General features: G+C 39.8%; 1 protein-coding gene across 2 annotated transcripts in view; it reads left to right on the top strand.

The window, feature by feature from the left end:
- Positions 1 to 5720: 5720 nt before the first annotated feature.
- Positions 5721 to 27142, top strand: part of adcy1a (adenylate cyclase 1a) — a gene marked incomplete at its 5' end in the record, with an annotated part of 34547 nt that continues 13125 nt past the window's right edge. For both annotated transcript variants that reach the window (XM_079475516.1, XM_079475515.1), the window contains 9 exons: positions 5721 to 6350; positions 9614 to 9763; positions 16389 to 16507; positions 17077 to 17188; positions 21608 to 21735; positions 24049 to 24207; positions 24330 to 24471; positions 25143 to 25298; positions 26497 to 26691. In XM_079475516.1, coding sequence (XP_079331642.1) covers positions 5721 to 6350; positions 9614 to 9763; positions 16389 to 16507; positions 17077 to 17188; positions 21608 to 21735; positions 24049 to 24207; positions 24330 to 24471; positions 25143 to 25298; positions 26497 to 26691 — 1791 coding nt within the window. The remainder of the gene's footprint in view (positions 6351 to 9613; positions 9764 to 16388; positions 16508 to 17076; positions 17189 to 21607; positions 21736 to 24048; positions 24208 to 24329; positions 24472 to 25142; positions 25299 to 26496; positions 26692 to 27142) is intronic.

Raw genomic sequence — 27142 nt, 5'->3', positions numbered from 1 at the left:
TGGAACGCATCACCACTAAACATGTGCATTTCCCATCTACCCAATTAAATGATGATCCCAATAAAAACTTTAATGAAGTATTGTTTGATGTCTGGCAATATGTCCTACAGTACTCTTTTGAGATCCACTCGAAGGGAAAGTGGAGTGCAATCTCGGATGCTCATAAAGAAGTCATTATCAGTAAGTGTACAATGGTGCACCAGAGGACATACAAAGATTAAATATTTTCATCTTCAAATCCCCTTGGAAAAGCTCAAAGTTGAGGTGTTCAAAGTCATTGTTGTGTGGGTGGAGCGTATGAGTTAGCTGTGGCTTGTAGGTGGCTAAAGTGCAAGATTATAGGTTATGTTTTTTGATGTTGGCAGTTAGGATTAGCTGTTTTTTCTCTTGAGACTGCAAGTACGTTATAACACAAATCAACACTCACAGTTAAATTAGTCCCTGGAGTAAAGTGCTAGCACAAATTCACACAAACCCGTCACATAAGAGTCGATGAAACTAATGCACTAATCCATCCTCGATTAAGTTCAGCTGAGTTTAAATGTTTTCGTGAAAGATTGCGTGTCATTGTTGTATAACATAGCTTTTGTGTGTTCGGTAAAGGGCAGGTGCTGTGTGACTCATTCCAGAAACGCAGCTTGAGAACAGGAAGTGACCCGTGTCTGGAAATCAGTGGGAAGTTTCTGGTTCAGCTGATCCTTTTATTAAAGTGCCTTCAAAGTTTTTGTGACATTCTGTAAAATTGTGAATCATTTGGTTTGATGTGAGTATATGCAATGGGTAGAAAAACCAATAATTCCATAAATATCATATTGTAATGTTTTTAAAATGTTGTGTGACCTCAAAGTCTTTAATCAAACTGACAATTAGGAGATTTAAGCGGAATCTAGTGATGAAGTTGGAAATCGCAGCCAACGGCTCTCCACTCTTCCCCTCCCTGTGATGACACCCAGATCTACATCTCGTTTCACCCAGACGATACCAATGTAGCAGCTCGCATAACAGCCTGCCCAGATGACATCTCAGCATGGATGAAAGAGCGTCACCTGCAGCTGAACCCGGCCAAGACAGAACTTCTCGTGTTTCCGGCACACCCCACGGTGCAACACGTTCTCACCATCCAGCTTGGCAAGTCCACTATCACTCCCTCCGAATCAGCCAGGAACCTCGGAGTCATATTTGATGAACAGCTGTACTTCAATGATCACATTGCAAAGACAACGCGATCAGGCCGATATGCCTTATTTAACATTCGCAAGGTTAGACCCTACCTCACTGAGCATGCGGCACAACTCCTTGTCCAGGCCCTGGTCATCTTAAGGTTGGACTACTGCAATGCTCTCCTTGCTGGTCTTCCTGCAAAGGCTATCAAACCACTTCAGCTGGTTAAAAACGCAGCAGCACGCCTCATCTGTCAACAGCCCAAAAGAGCTCATGTGACAGCCCTCCACTGGCTACCGGTTGAAGCCCGGATCAAATTCAAGTCACTGATGTTTGCCTACAGGACTATCACTGGATCTGCGCCGGCATACTCCTCGAACTCTTTGTAAGTCGCTTTGGATAAAAGTGTCTGGTAAATGACTAAATGTAAATTTCCCTTCCGAAGCCCTACGGCAACTGACACAGGACAAACATGTCATCACGATTTTCATTTCTTTGGCGAAGGAGATAACATATTTACGAAACACGCTCTGTAGAGCAGTTTGTCCGTTTCCCATGGCCCAAAACCACATGGCAGGCGACCCAAGCTGATTAAAATAGCTCTTTCTGAGCTAATAAAAAACATAACACGTCATATGTAAGGACTTTATACACCTCTGAAGACCAAGTTATTTATATTATATTGCAATTCTGTCCATAGATCCTCCAAAAAAATGACAAACTGGACCGTAAAGATCATAAAAATGTACTTCACATCAGTTGACTCCTCCCCTTCAACTGCCAACTGTTTTTATACATCCATTCAATTTGCAGTGAGAAACATTAGACACAGCAACAATTTTTCTCATTCGACATTCCATTTTACTCTGAAATACGTCAGAATACTGAAGTTTAGACATTTACCACATTCAGTTCATCACGACTAATCTAAAGCTTAGTGACTGTGTCAGCCTTTTACCTCAAAACTTTGCAACTCTACCCACCTCAACTCTCCTTTTACGCAGTGTTTGAATGTGTGCGTATATAATAAACTTAGACCATTTCTTCACATAGGAGGGGACTAGGGAGCTCCCTTATTCAGTTACTATGGAAACGCAACCCTTGCCCACCAACCAGGAGACGGAATGGAGGTTCCAAAATGTAAGCTGTCATTGTGTGTGTATCTGTTTTCTTGTGTATGTGTTTTTGCCCGTGTGCATGCAATGTGTGTTGTTAGATTCCAAATATAATACAAAGAGACTGGTGCGTGTAAAGCTGTCTGTTCTCATTTCTCTGCTGTCTCTCTTACTCCTGAGACACACATGCACGCATGCACGCACAAACACACACACACACACACAGCGGAACTCCTTTGGATGCAGATGTTCTGAGGTGTTCATCTGATTGACTGCTATTCTTATTCTCTCCACTCACAAAGGCCCTGGCAGAGAGGAATACATATAGATGAAAAGGAAAAATGTGTTAGCATACGCGTGTAGGTGTTAAAAATGCAGGGCTCCTGCCACCAGTAGGTAGCTGCACTCAAAGAGAGCGTGTCTGTGTGCACGGGAGAAATTGAGAGAGAGAGGGAGCAGGTGAGAGGTAGATCAATAAAAAGCTAATCTGTGACAACAGGATGGTGTAGAAGCAGGGGACCTCTCTCTCTCTCTCTCTTCCCTTTCTTTCTTTTTTTGCATCTTTCTCCACCCCCTTGCTTATCCGTCCATTTTTAGCTCCTGCTGTTAAGACTGGCACAGTGACATGAGCATCAGCTGAGTCTCACTCACCTGTATGAAAGTGCTTTAACATCACAGACAAAGGCCTCACTAATGCGCTAAAAATAAAAAACAGTTGTTGTGTTTTAGAGAAATTCTGATAGGGAATCATACGGCAACAGAAACATCTGTTGGCTTGTCAATTCGTCCACAATGACATCCATCACTTTTTTCCTTTAAATTTGCGCAGCTGTTTAAAGTTAATCCTGAGTTAATAGTTATAATGCAAAATTGTATCGAATTAAACGCTTATTCATTACAAGATTTTTAAAAGCAGTATCCTGCAGTGTTTAATGCAAGGCTGATGCTTAAATTCAAAGGGCCCGGGACGAAATTAAAAGAGTGAAAGCCGGCCCCCAAGCACTCAGCTGTGGAAAGATTCTCACCACAGGGCCCAATTGACAACATCCCCACTTACAATGGTCACCTGATGAGAAAAACAAATCAACCTCACCTATTGACCCCAAATAATGCAAGCATGTACTGCGTTTAGTTCTCATGTTTATATTATAAAAGTTAACTTAATCAAATTAAACAGAGACGTATTTACTGGCATTAGTCAGATAGACCCCTACCCAATAAGCATGATAGCAACAAAACAAATCTGTGTGACAATCAATGATCAATAACACTTGAAAAACATCATGTGCACTGTAGCAAACAACGAGCCACACTAGAGTAAAAACGTGCAGTATAGTGAACAAAATAAATCAATAATAAGAACCGATCAATATATAGATGAAGTTAAATTAACAAGTTAAAACACAGAATAGAGTGACTGGAATTGAATAAGAATTTGTAACCGTTAATGAAAGCAGATAAAAATAGATTATTAAAGGAACAGATGAGTTTTCGCTTTAATTCACTATGCTGACAGCCTATGGTCATTTTAGATGGTTATGAGGACAGATGAGATGAGCGGTGGAACAGCTCTACTGGCCATCAAGGGCATAGATGGCATGCTGTGGCGCAATCAAAAGCAGGCCGTTCAAGCAAGACGACCCACAAATATACATGAACTGAAACAGATTTTGAGAGATGGACTAAAATAACTTCTATCCGCCCGCAGGTCTAATCAGCATGACATAAAGTGTTTGTGGTTGAGCTTTGTGTGACTGCCAGTGAAAGAAGCACAATGTTGTGCGCTGCAGCCTTCAAAGGAAGAAAAACAGGAGTGTATCGCTTACTGGAAACCTTGATTTGATTTGATCCTCTAATTATCACGTTCATGAAGATCTCAGAGGTGCTAACAATTACATATGCTGATTATTTGACAGCCACCGTTATGTTAGGTGTCAGCTCCGCTTATGTGAGAGATCTACTGAGCATGGAGAAGTCAGGCACGATAAATACTAAACAGTCACAAATACACAAAGCTATAACACACACAGATGATACTGGATGAAGGGATTTATTATAATCCTAACGGCATTGTTGTGACTTTTAGGTATATGCTGTCTTAAAGGCGATTCGTTTAAATCAGTGTTTCTCTGCAAAAGGGCCAGGACCCACTAGGGTGCGACCTTCCAAGGTGTCTCAAGATGACCTTTATTTAAAATAAGGCCATAGAATCATTTAAACAAGATTAACAACTCAAAATAATGAATACTATGTGTAAAGAATACATCGTTCCATACCAGAAGAGCTTCAATATTTTATAGGGTATAGCTGTTAAAGAAGAAGACTTCAAATTTAGTTGTGGACAATAGGGGCGACCTCAAAGCCAGAAAGGTTGACATCCAGGCCACTGATTTAAACGAACTGTGTCTCTCCGACGCCCTCTCATCCCAAGTTACTCAGACTGGGTTATCTGTCTTGTTCTATTTCAGGTTTAGGGTACGAGCGAGCCTAAACCGCTCTCTTGGCGGATCAATTAACCTCAGCCAAACGAATACAAGAAAGTCATCATCAATGGAGACGCGCGCACACACACATCCTCAACCCCATTGTTCCGACGTAAAAATCCACTAAGGCACCCGAAGGGTAATCAATTTAGCTGCAGATGCGCGGAAATAAAAGATGAATGCGATCTGTAATCCGCAACACCTGCTCCGCCATCGGATCGGTAACGGCACTCGGCGCGAGCTCAAACGGCACTCCAAACAAAGGCTTGAGCAGGAATTAAAGCGCTTAATTAAAAGGCCACTGATGCGCGCCTCTCATCAGTATGCTATTTATAACCGCGCTTCGGCTCGGCGGGGAAGTCTCCCGGGTTATTTCTGCTTTATTCATTTCACATCTAGTGTCACACGCACGTCAAAAGTAAAGCATCGTTTGCTCATTTAATAAACAAGATCATCGCGCAGGGAGACTGTCCTATATGCTTGCCGTTTTTTTCCATTGAAGATGCGCCCCCGTCAGAGCTGTCTTATCTTTTTTGAGGACTGCGAGACGTGCCTGGTTTCTCAATCTCGGGCTGATATTGCGCAGGCGTGATCCGGACGCGGTGCTGAGATGCAGCTGTGGGATGCGGAGAGGGGAGTCCCGACTCTGCGTTGTCGATGTTAACCTCTTTCTGGGGCCGAACAAACGCCGCCGCTACGGGTGGTCTGTTCCCTGGAGACCGCCTTGAGGAGGGAGGAGAGAGAGAGAGGGAAAAGTGCCGTCTGCGCTTTTTCCATCGCCGCGCAGCACACAACAGTCACCAACCTGTGGATGGTGGCGCGCGCTGCGGATTAGATACAGTACAGTGTCGCGCTGGAGTCGGTCTCCACGAGCCCATCTCGAGTGCCGTGAACTGTCTGTTGACAAGACAAGTGCTGGACATGCGGTGTTTGTGAAGAGTACGCGCACGGCTCTGGCTGTATGAATGGCCCCGCTATGGAGGAAGTTCCGTTTCCCAGAGTCCGCGTACGGCGGAGGAAAACTCGCTTCCTGGCCGTCACGTGCGAGGACGAGTTTGACTGCAAGGAGTTCGAAACTCTCTTCCAGAAGTACAACCTGAAGCTCGAGCAGACCGCCACGCTCAAAGCGCTGGCCATCCTCATCCTCGCCGCGTCGGCGCTGGCGCTGGTGGAGCTCCTGTCCGCCGGTTCGCGCTTCACCGTGTCCAAGGGCTCGCACCCGGTCCACTGCGTCATCTTCACCTCACTCTTCATCGTCACCAACGTCAAATATCTACAGGTCACGCAGCTGCAACAAATCGCGCGCCTAGCGCTGCTTTTCAGCTTCACCTTCGCGCTTCTCTGTTGCCCGTTTCCACTCGCGATGGGTCACAGCGCGCCTCAAGGGACGCAGAGCGCGCAGTGGCCCGATGCGCCGAGCACAACACCTGAGCAGGGTGTTTGGCAGCTGATGCTTGTTACGTTCGTTGCATACTCTCTGCTACCGGTAAGGACGCCCTTGGCTGTTTTGTTTGCCATCCTGGTGGCGGCGTCCCATTTCATCGTGACGGCAACGTCGATAACGGCCCGTAAACCTCGCGCGTGGACACCGGTAAGTTTTGTCATGTAACTTTTCATCCGTAGCACAGTTGTATGTAGAATAACTCTCACTAAAACTTTTAACTTGCTTCATCGAGCATGAAGATTGTAAGCGCGCCGCGCACGCACAGAACGTGCACACAGGTAGTGTGAAGAGCAGCGCGAGGGCCAATTTGGTTTCAGCACCACACTGAATGGACAGCTCCTAGGAAACCCACATTGAATGTAGATGGGCAATTCGGTGAAAATGTCAACCTTGAATAAATTCAGTTTTTACCAACGGTTTTATATCAACATTTGGTGGTTCAAATACCCATGTGAGGTCTCTCTTCAAGTTCTAAAAGCATTTGTTGTAGTGCATGGTTTTCAAAGTCAAGTAAGTGCAATTTTCGTCTTCATTGACAGACATTTTTCTGATGCTTAGACTCTATCAGCAAGGCTTTAGTAAAATAGAAACAAATGGTTCAAAAGTTACATTTAACATAAAGTAAAATAAAAATTAAACACCCGAACATATTTCAGCATGTTACCTCTTTGCCACTGATATACTGGGACACTTTCACATCGTTCACTACCATACCTCCTCACTGGGTGATTAATGGTGTGTGTGACAAACTTGACTCACACAGTAAAGCTTCAGTCAGAAACCAAGCCTGTGAGACCAGAACTAGATATGATGACCTGCTGAGCCTGGATTTTATTGAAGATTGATGGAGTGCCTAACATCTAATCAAATGCTTCAAAGCAGAGTTGAAAGACATACACTCATTAAAATCACCTGATCTGAAAGCATCAAAACGTCACTTCACATTAAAGCAGCGGCATCACAGGAGTACACATATACAGTATTTCATTATTCTTCTCTAAATCTCAAGAACACTTCACATCTAGACACAAGTACCATCGTTCATACGCTGAGTTAATTAGTTTTTTTCCACAACATCTCACACAAACTGTCATAGCACAACCTTGATGCAACAGCTGTGGCCAGGTGGTTAGAGAGTTGGGCTTGTGATCAGAAGGTTACCGGTTCGAATCTCAGTGCCAGCAGGTCATGACTGAAGTGCCCTTGAGCAAGGCCCTTACCCCTGATTGCTCTACAGTAATGTGCCACTGTAAAAAACTACTTGTAAGTCGCTTTGGATAAAAGTGTAAAAGTGTCTGCCAAATTAATAAATGTAAATGTAAACAACACTGCATATTTAAAACAGAGGATGCTCAGTCAAATATCTGTCTCTCAAATAACTCTGAAAGGCTCGATCAATAATTACCAATCAACAGCCAAAACCCATTAACCTAGCGGGCCACTTGTTTTATTAGCCTCATAACCTAATTTACTAGCCTCTTTTAACCTTGCTGGGGATTTTCGAATAATGCCAAGGCATTGTCTGCACCCCTTGAGCTATTCAGCAAAAGGCCTTCACTTTTATTCACAAAGGTCTTGTTAAAAGAATACTATACCAGTAGAAAGAATTCTGAGTAATCTAATTTTCTGTGGTTGAACAAACAATACAAAGCCCTTAATAGGCTGGTGTTTGAATTGGCATCTCTTAAAAGCTAAGCAATTGCTGATTCTCTCAGTCACAGGGGATGAGCCAGAGAGATTCTTAAGTTATCTAGCATAGGGGTTTGTGTCCGCCGGAGTTTATCAGGCCCGTCACAATGCCCCCTTCTTTCCTTTACACTATTGCTCCATACACTCCATAGAGGTCTGCTCGAGGGACCCGATACGGCGCGGGATTACATTTTTTGGATAAAATACGGTGCGGTCGGAAACTCGAGTACTATGGGAGCAGGTCTTTGGACGGGTGCCTTCTCCCGACATCCTTTATCTGACCACACGTAGAGCCTGATCTAAGGACTGTGTTGTGCATGTGCTGCGCGCGTGGACCAGTTCTTACTCCGTTATAAATTGAATTAGCTAGCTATAAGCCAACAGGTTTCGTTGATTCATATTTTGCATATAGTTTAAGTGAAATACGGCATATTTAATGTATTTAAGTTTTCTCTGTGACGTTTTGTCTACTGAATGTTCATCTCAATATTGTAGAACAATTTTGTATATTGTGAGATCAGAAATGTGAGATCTTTAAAGGTGATCTACATTTGCGGGATCTGTCGGGTCGGGGTGAAAATCATTAGATAGCGGGTGAGAGCAGATTGAATCTTCAGCGGGAGCGGGTGGGTGCGGCATAAAATTTAGTGGGGGCGGGGCGAAAAAAACAAGCATGTCGCGCAGCAAGCATGTTGGATGCAAACTGTATATTTAATCCACTAAGCCTTTAAACTCACATTTAAACCTTAAAATAAACATCATTCAGTTTGATTTCGAAGCTGTTTTCATTATGGGGACCCAAAATATCTTTCTGGGTTTACCTGACACATACAAACTGTAACAATGTATATGATTTATGACCACAAAATGTCCCCATAAAGTACAAAAGGACAGGTATTACTATCTTTGAAGGCACGTTGCATTAGGGTGACCCATTTTTATATTCCAGCAACACTCAATGAACTGTCCATTTAATAGAAATAAGCAAAACTGTGTTTATCTTACAGCAACATATCGTTGCTGTCCTTATGAAACCTTGTATCTCCATATTTATGATTTTTATTTTGTGCCTATTATTATTATTAGTCACCCATGTTGTCACCGCGTTATGCAAATACAGGGTTTCTTACCAATACGTTTTTTAAAGTGCTTGTCAACTTTGACAACACAGTACCCATTTAAAACATATCTTATTCCCTGAACAACAGCGAATTTAGACATCCGAGGTTTCAGAAGGACAGAGACGATGTTACATTTCAAACCAAAAATATTGTATTATTCCACATAAAGGGACACAGGTTTGAAACAATGTTAGTAAGACATATGATGTGTTGATGACATAATATTTGGATGCATATTCCCTTAGCATTACAGTAAACTCACCTTCAGGTTGTGTGAATGGTAGCGTAGTCTATATTTCATATATTTTAATTTGAAGAGATGTTGCATATTTAATACATAAATCTAACGTACGTTACACAAATTATGCTAAATCCCCAATATCATGTATCGCTAGGGATCTCGTGGAAGTCATGACCTCAAAGTGTACACTCTCTGCTATACAAAATGCCACTTTCAATCACCGAAAGTTTGTATTCAGTCAACAATGCTGTTTAAATGTCAGAATCTTTCTCCATGGTCCAATAAACAGAGATGGTCAAGGCCTCCGCTCACCCACACACAAAGACCCAGTGATCTTTCTCTCTCTATCTCTCTTGTAGCTGGTAGCGAATGCGGTGTTGCTGTTCGGTGTAAATCTGTCGGGCGTGTTTGTGCGAGTCCTTACAGAGCGTGCACAGAGGAAGGCCTTTCTACAGGCCCGGAACTTCATCCAACAACGCCTACAACTAGAGGACGAAAACGAAAAACAGGTCAGAATCACACAACAAATGTACACACGGACAACACGCAAACACAAAAGCAGCTAGTTTTTGATGAAATCATCAAGTAATTCATTTCTCCCTCAAGTTAAAGTTGCAGTTTGACAGGTAATTACCAGTTTGACAGGTTCATTCCCCTCTGACTAGCTTAAAGGTCAAGCTTTCCCTGCAAGCATTAGCATATGCAGACATTAGCGTACGCATACGTACACACACGCGCATGCACACATACACACACACGCACGCACGCACACAAACACGTATTCGGTACGACACACAACAACAGTTATGAGCTGGGGTTGAAAATTTGTGATTTCATGTGGAACCCAGGCTGTTTACATTTATAATTCATCACCATGGAATTCTATGGATCCATCAGAGCAGTTTTGCACGTTTTTGCATTACATATAGCAAACAGAACATGGCAAATAGTGGGATTATAACACATAGTCCTATTCAGCTAATTTTTCATACGTGAAAAAGACTGAGAGCCTTAATGTATTTTAAGTGTAAAATATCAAAATCCTGTTACATTTGTAAATGTGGATTTTTGATACAGGTCAAACGCAGATAGAACCTTACTAATACTGAAATATCACCTTCTGCTTGAAAGTTTCTATCTTAAACATTAAGTGAAGCAATAGCTAATGTTGTATAATTTGTCAGTGTTACATTTAACGCTTTCTATGACAATTATTTAATATTTTGTACTGTTTTAATGTTGTTTTGTTCAAGCTTAAAGATCCGTGCTAAAACGTTTGTGTAGTTCATTTCAGGTAAGAACCTGGACTTTATTTCACAGAAAGTGGGACAGGTGAAAAGTGTCTAGAGATATGTTAGGCTTAAATACTATGCAAATGTTTATGTAAATTGTAAAATATCATCGTAAATTGTTATTAATTGATATTAAGTCCGCATCAATTAAATTGTTGACTATTTGACCTTTAGTGTTTCATTTAAGAACTTAATTAAAAAAAAGAAATCGAATAAAGAAATAGGGATCATCTCTTGTATGCATTCAAAGTGCTGATGAACTCAAAAATAGAACCTTATACAACCAAGTTAGAGTTTGTAAACAGAACCTTTTGGTTTTCTAAAAAAGTTCTAAAATGAACACCACAGAATATGAATATGTAAACAACTTTTTTTATAAAAATGTCAGATAAAGCCTTATAATTCTAAGGCCAACGCGTTGTAGCCCATCAACCTTTTTATTAATTCATTTTCATCTTAAAAATATAACTTTGTGGGATGTTTAAAGAATTTCCTGCCTGTTTTCAGCGAGATGGCACTAGATCAATGGCATTTAAAATTGTTATATCATCCAGTGTAGTCTTTTTTCACAAATATTGAGTTTAATTTAAAAATAAATAAAATGATAATACATTTCTGTGCATTTTGTCTACTCAAGAAACAATAACATATTTTCCAGAGTTTAGAAAAGACAAGTCAATTCAATCGATTACATTTTAATCAAATAACTTACATAGAATTAATTTGAAATTGATTGTTACCAAGTGAAGACCCCAAAAGAAGACAATTAAAGACATGCGGTTTTTGCATGTCCAAAGAAAGTACTGAATAGACATTGCAAAAAGTGCCTTTTAAAATCAATATATTGTTATTATATTTATTTATAAGCCTATCACTTGCCTACAGTCAAAAGCGATCCATTCAATCAATTTTGACAGTATTTTTGATGATGACTTCCTGTCTCACAGGACATTGTATTGCATGTATCAGGACCCTTGTTCTGTTCTTTTTCATTGCACTTAAACATGCATGAAGGGCTCCTAACTCTTTCTTTGCAGTTTGTTCTTATTTTGGAATGAAGTACGAGGCGTTGATGTATGGCATTCATTTAAAAGCATCAGGCTGCAGAAGCATAACAAAAATTTGACCCCAAGTATGTTCCAAAAACTCAATTTCCATCAATTTCCTAGAGACTTGAATCAGGTAAAAAGGATTCTCCGTCATCATATTTGCAGGAAGGCATTTCTGGAAATCGTGTTTTGCTCATTTGCACAAACACATGTCTGCGCTTAAAGCTTTGTCTTCTAGAGGCAGAAAAACCAACTGCACTATCAAACTTTATTAGTCCTCCATCTTTAGCTGTCATTGTTGATTATATCATTGACAAAGAAGGTGAATCAAATAGCAACATTAGCATAACTTATCTCCCTCGCCAAGCTCTGGGTAGATTGCAGTGGATAATTACTGAAGTACTGAAGCGGAGGGGCATAAGATGCAAAACACACGCATGTAAACTAAAGCAGAGAGGACACTTTCCCCTTGTTTCTTAGCGACTGAAATTGGTTATAATTGTTTGCACATGACTCATCTACCTCCCACCCGACAAACTCCCTGAATAGAAGGTAACACCGCCCACTCTATACATCACACCAATCTGTAGCGCACAACTCTCTCCCTGACATATATACATACACACTCATACGCATGCGTGCACAGTGGGTGAAGCGATATGAACCAGTCTGTAACCTTCAAAATCAGCATACACAGAAGATCTTTAATGTGTAACTTGAGTATGCTAATGTGAACGCTAGAGCACATACACCGAGAAGGGCTGATGTATTCATTTTATCAGTATATGGAGGTAGTTTAGTGTGCAGTCAGTAGTTTAAGTTAGTAATTCAGTATTTGTTTCCTTGTTAAAAAGTTTAGAACAAGACAAGAAATTAAAACGACATACTCATATCAGTAGCCTAATGAGAGCTCTTTTATTTTACATGAAGAGGCTGACCTCATGGGTGAGCATGATGAGATCACATGGCCAAACAACATGCTTTATCTTGGAACTATTTCTCTCAGATTAGGAATAATTGTAATGATACAATAGCAATGGTAACTAAGACTGTTGCATGACACTGCTTTCACACCGAAAACACAGAATCAATTAAATGTGAATATATTATAAGGGTGTTGTTCTGCGTTGCTAACTAACTGGTAGCTGAAGCAGTTACAGCTTTTCCCATAAAGTACAAGAAGAGACATTTCATGCATCACAAGTTCAATTAACACTTTGTCAAGATTTGCCTGACAAATGCTAATTGCTAACAATCGTCAACGAACTCTGAAAGAAAGTTATTACAATGCTTTGTCCACTTGCAAAGGCTTCCAAATATGAAGCTGACGTAATAGATGTTCATAACTTTTAATAAAGTAAATATACAGTCAGTGCAAAGGTAAGGCAATTTACAGCAGTCCGGCTAATGCTGCAAACTCTTAGCTAGACTGTCAAAGTAGTGACAAACTGACCAGTTGGGTTTTTACACAGGTGGCTTGGCATGTTGAGGTTTGCTCATCGAGAAAGCATTTATTCAATGCTTTTAGCAACGCATGGCTTGGCAATGGACTGTATGTGTTTCCACGGAAACTTACCTTTGCCATGCCAACGGACTCCAACGCTTGGAACGGTGATCTCAAACAGAGATTTTTCCCACTTTGTAGTTATCAGAGAGTTCATCGGACAACAGAAGTAGACAACTAACTGTAACCAATACAATGGTAAACTAGTTTTTATTGGGTGGATGAATCAGAGCCACTGTTCAAAAGCTGTTTTCAATATCAATGTGTTGAACTGTGAAGTTTATTAATATAAAAATAACATATAGGTATATTATAGTGTTTATGAGATAAAAACTTGATTCAAGTTAGCCCACTGACTCCTCTGATATAGTTATTGTGAATTTTTGTGGGAACCAGGAAAAAAAAGTATGGTCTGGTTAGACGGACATTTACTTAATAACTTTAATCCAGATTGCCAAAACTACTAAAATCCAGGTGCTAAATTTGATCGGCAAGTTGTGAAGATGCTTGGAAGGAAAAATGAAAAGAAAAAGAGTCGGTAAACCTACTCAACAGTGCTCACAGTCTCAGAGGAGAGCTAAGATTAGCCTTTTAGCACGATCCAAAGCACTTCAGGCTTCAGAAAGTCTCAAAGTGTACTTCAGTAGCGTCGCAAAAGTCCCAATATGAACCTTACAGATCCTCCAAAGAATGCTTAGATTCTCGCTCTCCCCAGAGAAAAACCCTTTAAAAAATTTGCTAGACCGAATGAGAGTAACTACAAGAATCCAAGTGGTCTTGCACTATTCCTTGCCTTTCTTTAAAAAGTTAAATTGTAATTAAAAACATATTTCAAGTGGATATGGCTTATCAGATGGTAAAGGTATGGCAGCCAACAAGTGTCCATTTTACATTTTATGCATTTGGAAAATTATTTAACCCAAATTATTTTGGTTGCATTATACTATACATTTGTATGTGCAATCCCTGGGATAAAACCTATGACCTTGGTGTTGCAAACGCCATGCTCTAACCACTGAGCTATATGAAAAGTAAACCTCTTTAGAGTGTTGTTAAAGTATCCCAAGATGCACCTCATAAAGTTAATTAAGATAAAGCTCAGAGGGTACAGAGCTTTAATCCAGGCCGGGCCTTTTTAATCCTGCTCCTGGAGACCCACTGTCCAGCAGAGAAAAGCTCCAACCTCACACAAACAGCTTATCCAAATCATTATTTGTTGAATCGGGTGTGTTTGATTAAGTTGGGAGCTTAAGACTTCTGGACAGAAGCGGGGCTGATGTATACTGTAGGTCAATTAAAATAGTCCGCTTTAACCCGCTGATGCTTCTTATTTAGGGGTCACACTCATAGTCCTCAGGGTCAAATTTTTTTTTAACTTCGATTTATTTGTGTGAAATCAATGTAATATTTCGTTCAAATTGATACTGTTGTGCTTTCCACAATATTACATTGTACAATATTGTATTGTATAGTAGCAGATTCACAGTAAATACAGGGAAGTGAAATACAGGAAGAAAAATCACATAGGGGAAATTTTACATTTAGGCTATACATGGTATCATTACAAACAGTGATAATTCACTCACTGTGAAAACAATTGGTCCATTTTATTCTTAACGCCTATGTATATACTTTTCATATGTATTTATTTATGTTAATATAATATATAAAATATATAATATAAAAAATAAAATAAAAGATAAGATAAGATAAAAAAGATAATAATAAGCTTACAAGATTCATTTTCCAATACTATATTGATCAAATGTATTTTTAGCATAAGAAAAACTGTAAGTCAGATAATGATATTAAGTGACATTTCTAGACTACACCTTATCCCTATAATCAAATATAATAAAATGTCTTTAATGTTTTTAGATTTTTAGTTTTATGTTTTACTTATGCAAGAATTATGATACAATTTTCCCATTCAATATATTATTATTAACTTTTGAATTATATTATAATCATTATTATTATAATATTATTATGATATCATATTATTTCTATTCCCATTCCAAAAAAACATTTAGTCTCGTCGAATCACATCCATTATTGATTTTTGTGTTCACATTTTGAGTTCATCATTTTGACGTCTTGATATGTGCATTTTCAAAGTTTGAGTGCAAATTACTTAACGTTTTCTAAAATCATGTCTGTCTTTTCATGTTTATAAGTAATGAAACACATGGTCAATTGAATTTCTTATACAAATACTACCAGGTTGACATACAATCTTTCATTAGGATCATTTGGGTTTGGAATGAAACAAAGATAAGAGAGTGATAACAGAATTCCTGAATGAACTTTTTAGGGAAGCATTTGTTTGATTAAACAAATTTTACAACTTTAACTTTTTGTGAAGTTACAGACATAAGACATCAAATTACAAAATTTGCAGACACTTAGGTTTTTATTAAAAAAAATAAGTGAATATTAAATAACATAGAAACGAAAAAGAACGAAAATTCATGCAAATCATATAGTTGTTTTAATATAGGCCAACCACAGCCTATAAACAAACACACAGGGTCAAAGCCACACGGTTTAAGCATGAACTAGTGGAGGTCTTGTTATGTTTTTGTCTCGTCAATCTAACATTAAAAACGTAAATGATATGTTTTCGGCGTTTTATATTTTGGATTAACATTACTGGATCGTTTACTAAGGTTTATTGCTTAAATGTTGACACGAACCAAGCGCGCACAAATGAAAAGAGGGAGAAAGTGACGCACTCAGCCTTTTGCACACGTTTTTCGATGCGACCTGTGAATGGCTCCTAACATGTCCAAGATAAAGCATTAAACATTTAGCTACTTACTTACTTTAACGGTTTAAACCGAACTTGAGTTCGACTTTTGTCAATATTAAATTTTTTCATAGATTGGCCAATTAAATCAGATTGACACTTAAGAGCGTTGTTAGACAGCTGAGATCAGTTTTCTAGGCGTTTTCTACAATATTGGCAGTACTAAATAGTACAGTTTGTCCTATTAGGCTATGTTTTTCACCACAAAACTACCGAAGTCGAGACCTCAGGGACCTCAATGGTAGGTACGGCCATGAGTGCCACAAGTTTCGGTCGACCAGAGGGTTAAAGAAGCTAAAGTTTACTACTGTGTTATTCTAAAAGGTATAATTAAGATGCATGTCTAAACATTTATTTGGTTCCATACATGCAACCAGAACCTGTAGTTTTATTCTGTAAACTTTACACCTGACTGCAGAGCAGCATTGAGAAAGTTGCTATGTTTATCCAAATACAGTATGTAATGGACATATTCAACAGGAACGCCTCTTAATGAGCCTGCTGCCCAGGAATGTTGCCATGGAGATGAAGGAGGACTTCCTAAAGCCACCAGAAAGAATCTTCCACAAGATATACATCCAACGGCATGACAACGTCAGGTATAGAGAGAGAGGCTTTGATACTGCAGGGCTACATGTACGTAACAGCAATAGTTATCGTACACCAAGCAGACAGTGTCAATTCAATTGCACTCAAATCTGACTCTGAATACCGAATCAATGAGTCAATAAGAGTCAACAACTCTCACACGCAGCTATGCGAGCTCCTGAATCTGGCTCCCCACCAAAACGTAAGCGCTCGCAGCGCAAGAGCGATCAGCTCAAGAGCCGCTCAATTAACCCGCACTGCCCACACGTGAAGAGACACAGAGTGAGAGTTAGATGGCTGGGAGGGTTTGTACAATACACACATGCCATTCCACAGATCTGTTGTATTTGTGAAAGATGATTTGATTTTGAATGAAAACAGGACAAGTGACTGAATAGACAATAGACATTGCTTTAATATTCTTTGTCCTTGATTTTGCTAACACGGCATAGGTTCACTTAAAAACATGTTACTCATAAAACACAGTACATTGGATCATCTCCTGTCCTTAGAAAGAACAAGTAGGGTTATAATGCAAAAATTCTGGCGGAAATCACATGATGCTCTTTTTTCTCCTCAGCATCTTGTTTGCAGACATTGTTGGATTTACCAGTCTGGCCTCACAATGCACAGCTCAGGAGCTGGTCAAACTGCTGAACGAGCTCTTCGGAAAATTTGATGAGCTTGCTACAGTAAGTAATCCCTTTGTGTTTGTGAGAAAGTGAAGTCAAGCGCATTAGGAAGCTTGTGTCGGTGGTTGCTAAGGTTTTCTGCATTGTATTAGCACAACGAAATCGAGGGTGTTCTGCATGCTTTAGCTCATTTTTGTCTTTGCTAGTGTGTTCTGTATGTTTTAGCACATTTCAATGTGGTTGCTAAAGTGTTTTAACTGTGTTTACTACATTATTGCGTGGTTGCTAAGGTGATCTGCAAATTCTTAATACACTAGTGGTTGCTAGGGTGCTCTGCATGTTTTTAGCACATTTATATGTGGTTGCATAAGTGTTCTGACTGTGTTTACTACGTTTTTGTGTGGTTGCTAAGGTATTCTTCACATTATTAGCACAATGATATGTAGTTGTTAGGGTGTTTGCATGTTTATGATACATTTCTATGGTTGCTAGGTTGTTCCGTTTGGTTGCTTGAGTGGTGATATGTGCCTCTTATAGTATTCTGGGTGGTTTCTTGGTGGTTGCTTACTGGCCCAAGTCAAAACTACATAGTAGCTCACTTGGCCTTGCATTGGCAGTGCACAAAACGGGGGAGGCACAAATAAAATGTATACCTTGAATGCACTGTGAGATCTCCAGCTCATCTAACAAATGCATAAATGAAAGAAAATTGTGGGTAAAGAACTTCGTAAACAAACACACATTTAGATTGGTAGTGACATTCAAATGCATCTCATCAATGCTCAGCACTTGAACCGAGTTTTGGGACCAAGCACCCCCTTCTAAATGCAAATTTACACTGATCATACAAACGACAACAAATGTCAACAAACTCATTCAATCTAAAATTTAATGACAGAGTTTGTTGGCGCTTGCTGGCAGATCGAATTAGCCTGCAGGCCAAATATGTTGTTATATTCATTGTTGCTAAATAAGCAAATTAACCTGTAAAACAAAATGTATACTCAAGCCTTATGGGTTTGCTTAACTACATGCACTAATATGCATCAATAAATATTTTAGCCACCCCTCACAATGCAAATTATAATCCTGACAGTAATTGTTGAAATGATCTCGGATATACAGAAGAATCCTGACGTCTCTGCTGTTAAGCCACTTCAAAAGAGTTGGATCTTCATCTCTGATTGTAATTTGATGTTCCGTCAGCAAAGTTAAAGTTTGAGGATTGAACGAAATGAAATAGCGAGACCACAACTTTCTATGCAGTGTCACTGCAAAACTTTGTCAAGGTCTGACATTAGTTTAAAATTCAGGTAACAGCTAAATTGACTGGTACAGATGGTGTGTACGTTTGTGTGTGTGCTGTGACAGGGGTTTCCCACAGTCTCCTCTCGTCCTGTGCTGCCAGGTGGAGAATCTCTAATAAAACGGTGTAAACGATCAGTAGAGTTTTTCTCTTTCTTATTTACACTTCCCTTTTTTATCGCTCTCTTTTGTCTACAGTATCTCATTGTATTTTCTGAATCAATGTGGTGGTCTAGTCCTGATAATATATTGGCAAAAGGTTATGTGCATCAGTATTCTCTGTGGGTGGGAGAGTACAGTATGTGCTTAGCTGTAGCCTGGGGAAAAATGTCCACAGAAGTGAGGACAAAATCTCTCTTTGGGACATTCAAGGAGAACCTCAAATGGAAAATGATTCATAAATTAAATAAATAATGTTTTATGTTCAACTCTAAATGAAAAGTTTATTTCTAAAAAAGAGATCACTCAAAAAAATATAAAATTATGTTGTGAACCGAATGAGAAAAGGTTTTTGCAAGCGATTTGGTGCCTTGCTGTGATGGAACACCCAGGCGTCACACATTTTCAGATTGAAGATGACAGGAGGGGATGTAGACCTGAAACAGTGAGTCACGGGAAAGGGGTGAATTTGTTGTTACCATTCTGAAGGCCAGTGTCAGTGATTTAAATTTGATGCGGGCAGCAACTGGCAGCTAATGGAGTGAAATCAGGAGGGGTGTTACATGGGTTATTTTACGCTGGTTAAAAACCAGTCGTGCTTCTGCATTCTGGATCATTTGCAGAGGCTTGACTGTATTTGTTGGAAGGCCGGCCAGTAGAGAATTGCAGTATTCCAGTCTTGATATGGCCAGAGCTTGGACTAGTAGATGAGAAGCATGCTCCGACAGGAACAGTCTGATCTTCCTGATAGTGTAGAGCACATACCTGCTTGTTCGAGTGGTTGCTGTGATGTGAGAGGTGAATTTCAGCTGACCGTCAAACATCACTCCCAGGTTCCTCTCAGACTTGGTGGGAGTGTTATATTTGAGGATCCAAGCTGAATGGTGAAGTGGTGTTCAATTGATGGGTGGGCAGGTATAACAAGGAGTTCTGTCTTGGAAAAGTTGAGTTGTAGGTGATGCTCTTTCATCCAAGAAGAGATGTCCGGAAGGCAGGTCTAGATATGGGCAGAGATGGGGGAGGACTACAGCTGCGTATCATCAGCATAAAAATGGTATGAAAACCCATGTGCCTTAATAATTGGACCCAGGGACGTGGTATGTATAGAAAAGACACCTAGATGTCTCGCCTCTCCAGGATACATTAAAGGATCTGCCTGTGAGATAGGAGTCGAACCCGTTAACTGCAGTACCAGAGATGCCCAGAGGTCAAGCAGGATAAGGACAGATGACAAGGACTTAGCCCTTACCTGTCGTAGGTTTTTAACAACAGACAGGAGAGCTGTCTCTGTAGAATGTCCTTTCTTGAAGTCGGATTGCTGACTGTAAGTTGTTCTGGGAGAGATAAGCAGAGATTTGGTTAAATACTACCCTAGTTAGGCCCTTGGAAAGGAAGGGCAGGAGTGAGATTGGTCTGTAGTTGCTGCCCACTGAGGGGTTGAGTGTTGTTTTTTTGAGTAAAGGTGTTACCAGGGCTTGTTGGAATTAGGTGGAGACAGTACCAGTGGTGATGGGGGTGTTTATAATGTGTGTGAGTTGAGGCAGTGGAGACGGAGAGATAGCCTGTAGGAGGTGGGAAGGGATCGGGTGGAGGGTGGTAGTCCGGGTGGAAAGGAACATTTTGGAAACATCAGTCTCCGAAAGAGAAGAGAAAGAAGGGAGTTGAGGACAGCAAAGAGTTAGAGAGAGATCTGGGATGTGTTGAGCAGAGAATAGACTGCTGATGGTCTCCATTGTTTCAATGAAGAAGTTGGCAAACTTCTACCAGAATACCAGAAGCGAGGTATTGGGGGGAGGTGGAGGGGGACAGAGAAGAGAGGAGAAGGTAGAGAAAAGTTGACAAAGTAGTTGATTTTGGCTGTGGACATATCAGTAGCAAATGAGTTGCCTGGTCGAATGGAACTGGCAGTTACAGCGCCCTACAGCCAGACAAGCAGACTTGGGAGGACTAGTATAGAGGGTAGAAGATGATGATGAGTTCTCCGCTATTCACGTTAGTAAGTGTCTACAATGGACAGTCTGAATCTACCTGAAACACATATGAGTAGCATGAAAAATAGACAGTAGGAAAGTAGGTGAAAGAAAGGTAAACGTGGAACAACTTAGCATGGCTTGCAGTGTCATGCCCGTGCCCGTGCCCTTGCCCGTGCCAGTGCCAGTGGCGCTGCACGGTGGAGTCGCAGGTCTTTACCTCATCGGTCTTCACATGATGAAGGCTTCCGCTGCCTCTTCCGCTGCCTCTTCAGAAATCAGTGCTGCTAAAGTAGAGGCTTTCTAATTGCTTAATAGGTCCGTAATTGCTTCACAGCGGAGCCCACCTACTCAATTAACAGCTCAAGGCTTCAAAGTGACTAAAAGTGCTGTGAAACTCCAGCTAGATGGCTAGATGCTAACAACAGCTACTTAACAAAACAACAGCTTACCTTGAGATTAGTGCAGGAAGTTCAATAGTCATTTGCAAACAAACAGCCACTAGTCCAGTTCAAACACTGCAAGCTCACTACAGCTACAGCTGGCTAGTCAGACAAAATGCTTCTTATGATTGATAGCACTATTTATTTATTTGTAAACACATTTCAATAGATATTGTGAAAACATGTTACTGTGAATTATTTTGGTCAAAATAACTGTAATTATGGGTTTTTCTTTTTTAAATAGCTTTTATTTTTTTATTTTCATGTTCATTGTACTGTAGTTTAATTCTGTGAAAAGTTTGTTATGCGCTTTTGTCTTTTTATTATTTATTTGCGTTATTATATAGTGATGTTATTTATTTTGTTTTTTCAAGTAATAATATGGACAAAATTTGTTTTTAATTAACAGAAATGTTTTAATAATTAGTTTTGGTGAACTGTAATAGGCTTTTAATATTATAATCTGATATTGTGACAAAAGAGTATTTTCTGCTCAGTCAACATATGATATTAATTCCTGTGCATATTATCAACTCAATGCCTTTTATCCGCTTTGTATGTCTTTTAAAGAAAACATCACGCTCTGTTTGTCTGATTGACAGGAAAACCACTGCAGGAGGATTAAGATCTTGGGAGACTGTTATTACTGTGTGTCAGGCCTGACCCAGCCTAAAGCAGACCATGCTCACTGCTGTGTGGAGATGGGCCTGGACATGATCGACACCATCACGTGAGTTCTCACAGTTCTTATGCCGCAAGTGTATTTAGTTTTAACAGCAGTCACAGAGCTGGCCAGCAGTCAGCTACGGTCACCTACCAGACTGAATTTAGCTGTATCTATAACGGTTTTATTTTTGTCTAAATGTTTGTGTGTGTGTGTGTGACCTGCCCCACTATATTCATTTCTCTGCTCTGAATTCTAAGGAGGCTTTCACTGCTGCAGTCTCTTATCACCTCACACAGGTGTTGGAATATTCATACACACACACACACACACACACACACACACACATGCACACACGCACACACTGACACAAAAGCACTGGTTTTTACAAACTCTGTGTGTATAGTATCTGTCTCACTTTCACTCTCACACTCACTTTCTATCTCACATTAGTATAGATCAACTGCCTTGTGTTGGTAGCACACAGAGATGAAATTCCTCCTGCCAAATCTCTCTCTCCCTCCCTCTCTTTCTTTCAATCATCACATTCGGTAGCATTACAGAAGGAGATGAGAAGGGCATAAAAAGATTTTGAAAACAAAAAGAACAACCTGACTATAGTTTTCTAGAATGAAATATAGACCACTTCGCAAAATGTAAACCTACCGGTTTAAAAGTTATTTATAATTTTGGTTTTATTATTTTACATTTTACACATATAATCTTATTAAATCTTTAAAATATTTTTTTTACATTTTAAATCAGTTATAAATAGTCTTTTATTTTGAAAGACCTGAAACAAGAAGTTCTTCTAGACCAGTATTGAACCAACATTCTTTATGTCATTAAAAATATGTGGTCTATATCAGTGGTTGTCAAACCGATACGGGGGGGCAAGATGGATCTATTTATCGTACATGTTATGCTATCAAACATCAGAAAATAAGACCCAATGATCCGTGTTTTTGGTTTAAACTTGGTTTGGGAGGCTTTAAAGCAATGCACTTTACACAAAGGGGACCTAAAGATTGAGAACCACTGGTCTATATACTGTTTTTGTTTTAAACCTGTGTATTAGTTTATGTCTTTATCAGTCTATTTAAATTACACGCTTGGTGCGAAAAGACATGACACGACAGAACAAAGGACAATAGAACCCATTATATTTAACAATTTACTCCTCACTGGATGCGTCGTGACACGACAAACCCATTAACACCATGTCTACACCGGACACATCCGGCGCGATGCGTCACGACAAAAGACATTAGAAACCAATACATTTCGTCCACACTGGATGCGGTGCGGCACGACGTGACAAACCCATTAAGAACTAGCAGGTTGTCATGTCGCATCGCGGCACAGTGTCAGAACAAGCCATTTACAGGGTCGTCTTGCCCTGGTCACGTCCGGTGTAGACATGGTGTTACACAGTTATAATTAGCTTATAACATAAAAGCTGAATTCACTTTTTTTAAAGTTCACCATATAAATAAATAAATAGGCATACATGTATATTTATAATCATGTTCTTAGTTCGGAGTACAGGTTTTTTGTCTGAGCTAACAACTGCGTTGTAACACTGAAAATTATGTCTTATTAATGAGATTAAATTTAGAACAAAAGGAAACTTTTGCTTTAAGGTATAGTTCACCTAAAAAAGTTCTTTCATCATACCATTCCAAACCCATATGACTGTCATTCTTCTGCAGAACACAAAAAAGGACCACACAACATTAGACCCATTGACTGTATGGACACAAACCACTGAGGCATTTTTCTAAATATCTTCTTTTGTGTTCTACTGACAAAGAGTCAAATACAGGTTTTACACCACATGGGAGTGAATAAATGATGAGAGAATTACATTTTTGGGTGAAATATCCCTTTAGGAGTCTGAGCTATTTCTTTGAGAAAAATAACCGAAATGTCAAATAACCCCAGTTGTCTCAATTAGAGTTTCAGAGAAGATCTCGACAATATCACAAACCGAGATTTGCAGAGTCTGTAGTCAAAAGTCAATATTACTGAAGATTTCAATACAGTACTCAAGCACTACTCTTGAAGTGTAGCCAAATCCAGACCATTCCATCTATACAAATTTGAGCTGTGAAATTTTCATTGGGCCCTTGTGGCTACAGCCAGTACTACCCAGCGCTAATTTGTCACATATTATTTGACACATTTCGAGAATAAATTAAGTATAGGTATATTGTATTTTAACAATTTAATGTGTAACATTCAATAAACATCTTTCTGTAATTCTGCACCAAGGCAAATAATGTGTACGTGTACAACGGCCAACATAAAATAAAGAAAAACATCACAAACTAACTCTCTGCTTATATTGAATGTGTGTGTGTGTGTTTATGATATCAGGTCTGTTGCAGAGGCAACCGAAGTGAACCTTAACATGCGTGTTGGTCTGCACACGGGCCGCGTGCTGTGTGGCGTTCTGGGCCTGCGCAAATGGCAATATGACGTTTGGTCAAATGACGTGACGCTGGCCAACATGATGGAGGCGGGTGGTCTTCCTGGGTTAGTCATTCAGCACGTTTAACAACCACCTATCAAACACACTTCTTGTCCTTTCTTTGCAGCCGGGAGTCACATATAAAGCGGATAGGTGAGAGTGTGATTATTTGCCCCTCCTTCAACAGGAAGGTTCATATCACCAAGGCAACACTGGAATGTCTGAATGGAGATTACGAGGTGGAGCCGGGCTTAGGCCACGAGAGACACGCTTTCCTCAGCAAACATGCCATTGAGACTTACTTCATCGTGCCCTCACACAGACGCAAGGTACAAACACACCGTCATCACACCAGTCATCTTTAAAGACACGGTGAAACAGCGCTCACAGTTTCTGTATGAGGTTTTCTTCTAAGAAAAAAATGAATCAATTTACTGAAATAGAAAAATCTGTACGTTTTAAATGCATATGAAGATTTTGTTTCCAAAATGAGATAACACAGTTTTTAAAAATGTATATGTTATCCTGTTTTTGTTGTGTTAGTACGCTGTGTGTTTTTAGTTGTTATGGCTTAAATCAAAACAAACCAACTGCAGGAAATTGGAATGCACAATAAGAAACTTTGGAAAATAAACTCTTTAGTCAAAGTCAATGTTTAGGAGCACAATATCATATACTCTAGGTGACCACAAAACTTGTGCATGTGCATCAAGTTTTGCCATACTTAAGACCCACGAGAGATGTCTTTTATAGAGTTTTGCATTTCATCTAATTGAATCTCACAGATGTAAGAGACCAACATAATGCGATGAAAAGATTCACGCACAATCCAGGAGGCTTACACACCTCCGTGTCCATCTGGTGGTCTTTACAAATAGATTAGAAGCTCCGTCACCAACTCTTTAATCAACAATAGTTATTGCAGCCATCTTCGCACATTCAGAAAGTTTTTCTTTTTCCTTATACGCATCTCACTCTTTCTCTTTCGATCTCTCTGCAGATTTTTCCAGGGTTAATCCTATCAGACATAAAGCCGGCGAAGAGGATGAAGTTTAAGACCGTCTGTTACCTGCTGGTCCAGCTCATGCACTGCAGAAAGATGTTCAAGGCTGAGATCCCTTTCTCCAACGTCATGACCTGCGAGGATGACGATAAGGTGTGTGATCATTTGCATCTGTCCGACTTAAAAAAGGAAAAGCAGTGCTCGCATGACCTCATCAATATTCATGAAGTAAGTTACGTGTAGCACTGTGTCATGACATCGCAACCCGCCGGTTGCCGCTGATCAATTGTCATTGCTGCATTGTTTCCACCAGCGTTTTTTGGAAAGCGGTAATATTAACATGACAAACGATAAAATCCACCGCGTTGAGACGAGCGGATGATTGCGCAGAGATGCAATCACGAATGCATATTTACTGTTCTCTTCGTGTGTGACTGTGCGGGTGTGTTATGACTTGTATCAGTGCATAATTAAACATCTTATCACCATCTCATGTGTGAAGAAATATGCTGAGATGTGTTAAACACCCATCTGTCATCATGTAGATGTATGTGTGTCTGTGTAGATTTAAATGTACATGTGGGTGTTGCATTACAAGACATTTTGAAAGCATTTTTGAATTCACAATTAAGCCTCTTTTTTTTAATAATGTAAAGATAAATTCAGGATTATCAGCATTTACTCTTACTGAGACTTTTCTTCTGCTGTATAAAAAAAGAAAAGGATATATTGTACTGTAGAGATGGGTTGTGATGTAACACAAAAACCTAAAACACTACAAAAGCAATGTCCATATGACGTTGTCACGCTGGTTTAAAATGGAGAAATGCGAATGAGATTTGAGACCAAATATGTTGAAATGTTATGTCTTCTGACGAATGTCTTCTTAAAGGGACCCAAACACCCAAATATAAAAATTCTGTCATCATTTACTCACCCTCGAGTTGTTCCAAAACGGTATACATTTCTTGATCCGATGAACGCAGAAAGATATTTGGATGAATGCTCGTAACCAAACAGTTCTTGGCCACCATTGACTAGCATAGTAGGAAAAATGACGATGGTAGTCAAAAGAACTGTTTGTAGATTCTTCAAAATATCATTTTTGAAGCACCATAAATACTATGGTAGCCAAGAACATTATGGTTATAAGCATTCTTCCAAATATCTTTCTCTGTGTTCATCAGAACAAAGAAATGTATACAGATTTGAAATAACATGAGAGGGAGTCAATGAAGACAGATTCTTTAAATATAGTCATTGACTGTGGACAAAGCAAAAGGTACAGTGTGTCAGTGTTTGTAATGTGGTATACTGGAAGTGCTCACTTCTTTTTTCAATGGGTTTCCAGAGACGGGCGCTGCGGACAGCTTCCGAGAAGCTACGCAATCGCACCTCATTTTCGGCAGGCATGGTGCAGAACTCACCTGGAACCAGAGTGAACCGTTACATTGGCCGTCTTATAGAAGCCCGTCAGACTGAGTCCGAGACAGCGGACCTGAACTTCATTACCCTCACCTACAAGAACAGAGAGAAAGAGCAGAGAGTAGGTACACACATACACACTCAGGTGGATTATGGGTATACAAGAGGGACTGGGGCTAGTTGTCACACGGACACAACCATAAGGGTTTCATGTGGTCTAGCAGTCATTTAGATTTTTTTTATAAATAAATTCTTTAATTTAAACTAAAATTCGATACATATCTTGTTTGATTTTATATTTTTGTGCATAACACTTTTGTGCCGTGACATTAATGATAAAAAAGCCCACAATAAGCTTATCCATTGAGACAACTTGCACCATATAATGTGACAACGTTCATACAGTTGGTCAATATGTGTTCAAATAACATGTTTTTGGACTGCATTTTAAACTTGTCTGGAGAAAAACTGACTTTTAGAAAGTGTGACGACTAACCCCAGCCTCCTCCTTGTAGCAGTAATGACTTGGCGAAATGCAAGAGTGATGGAATGAAGAGTTCCTCGTCCCCCGC

This window comes from Barbatula barbatula (assembly GCF_947034865.1).
Source record: "Barbatula barbatula genome assembly, chromosome: 15".
Classification (NCBI taxonomy): Eukaryota; Metazoa; Chordata; class Actinopteri; order Cypriniformes; family Nemacheilidae; genus Barbatula; species Barbatula barbatula.
This window is presented reverse-complemented; position numbering and strand designations above follow the sequence as displayed.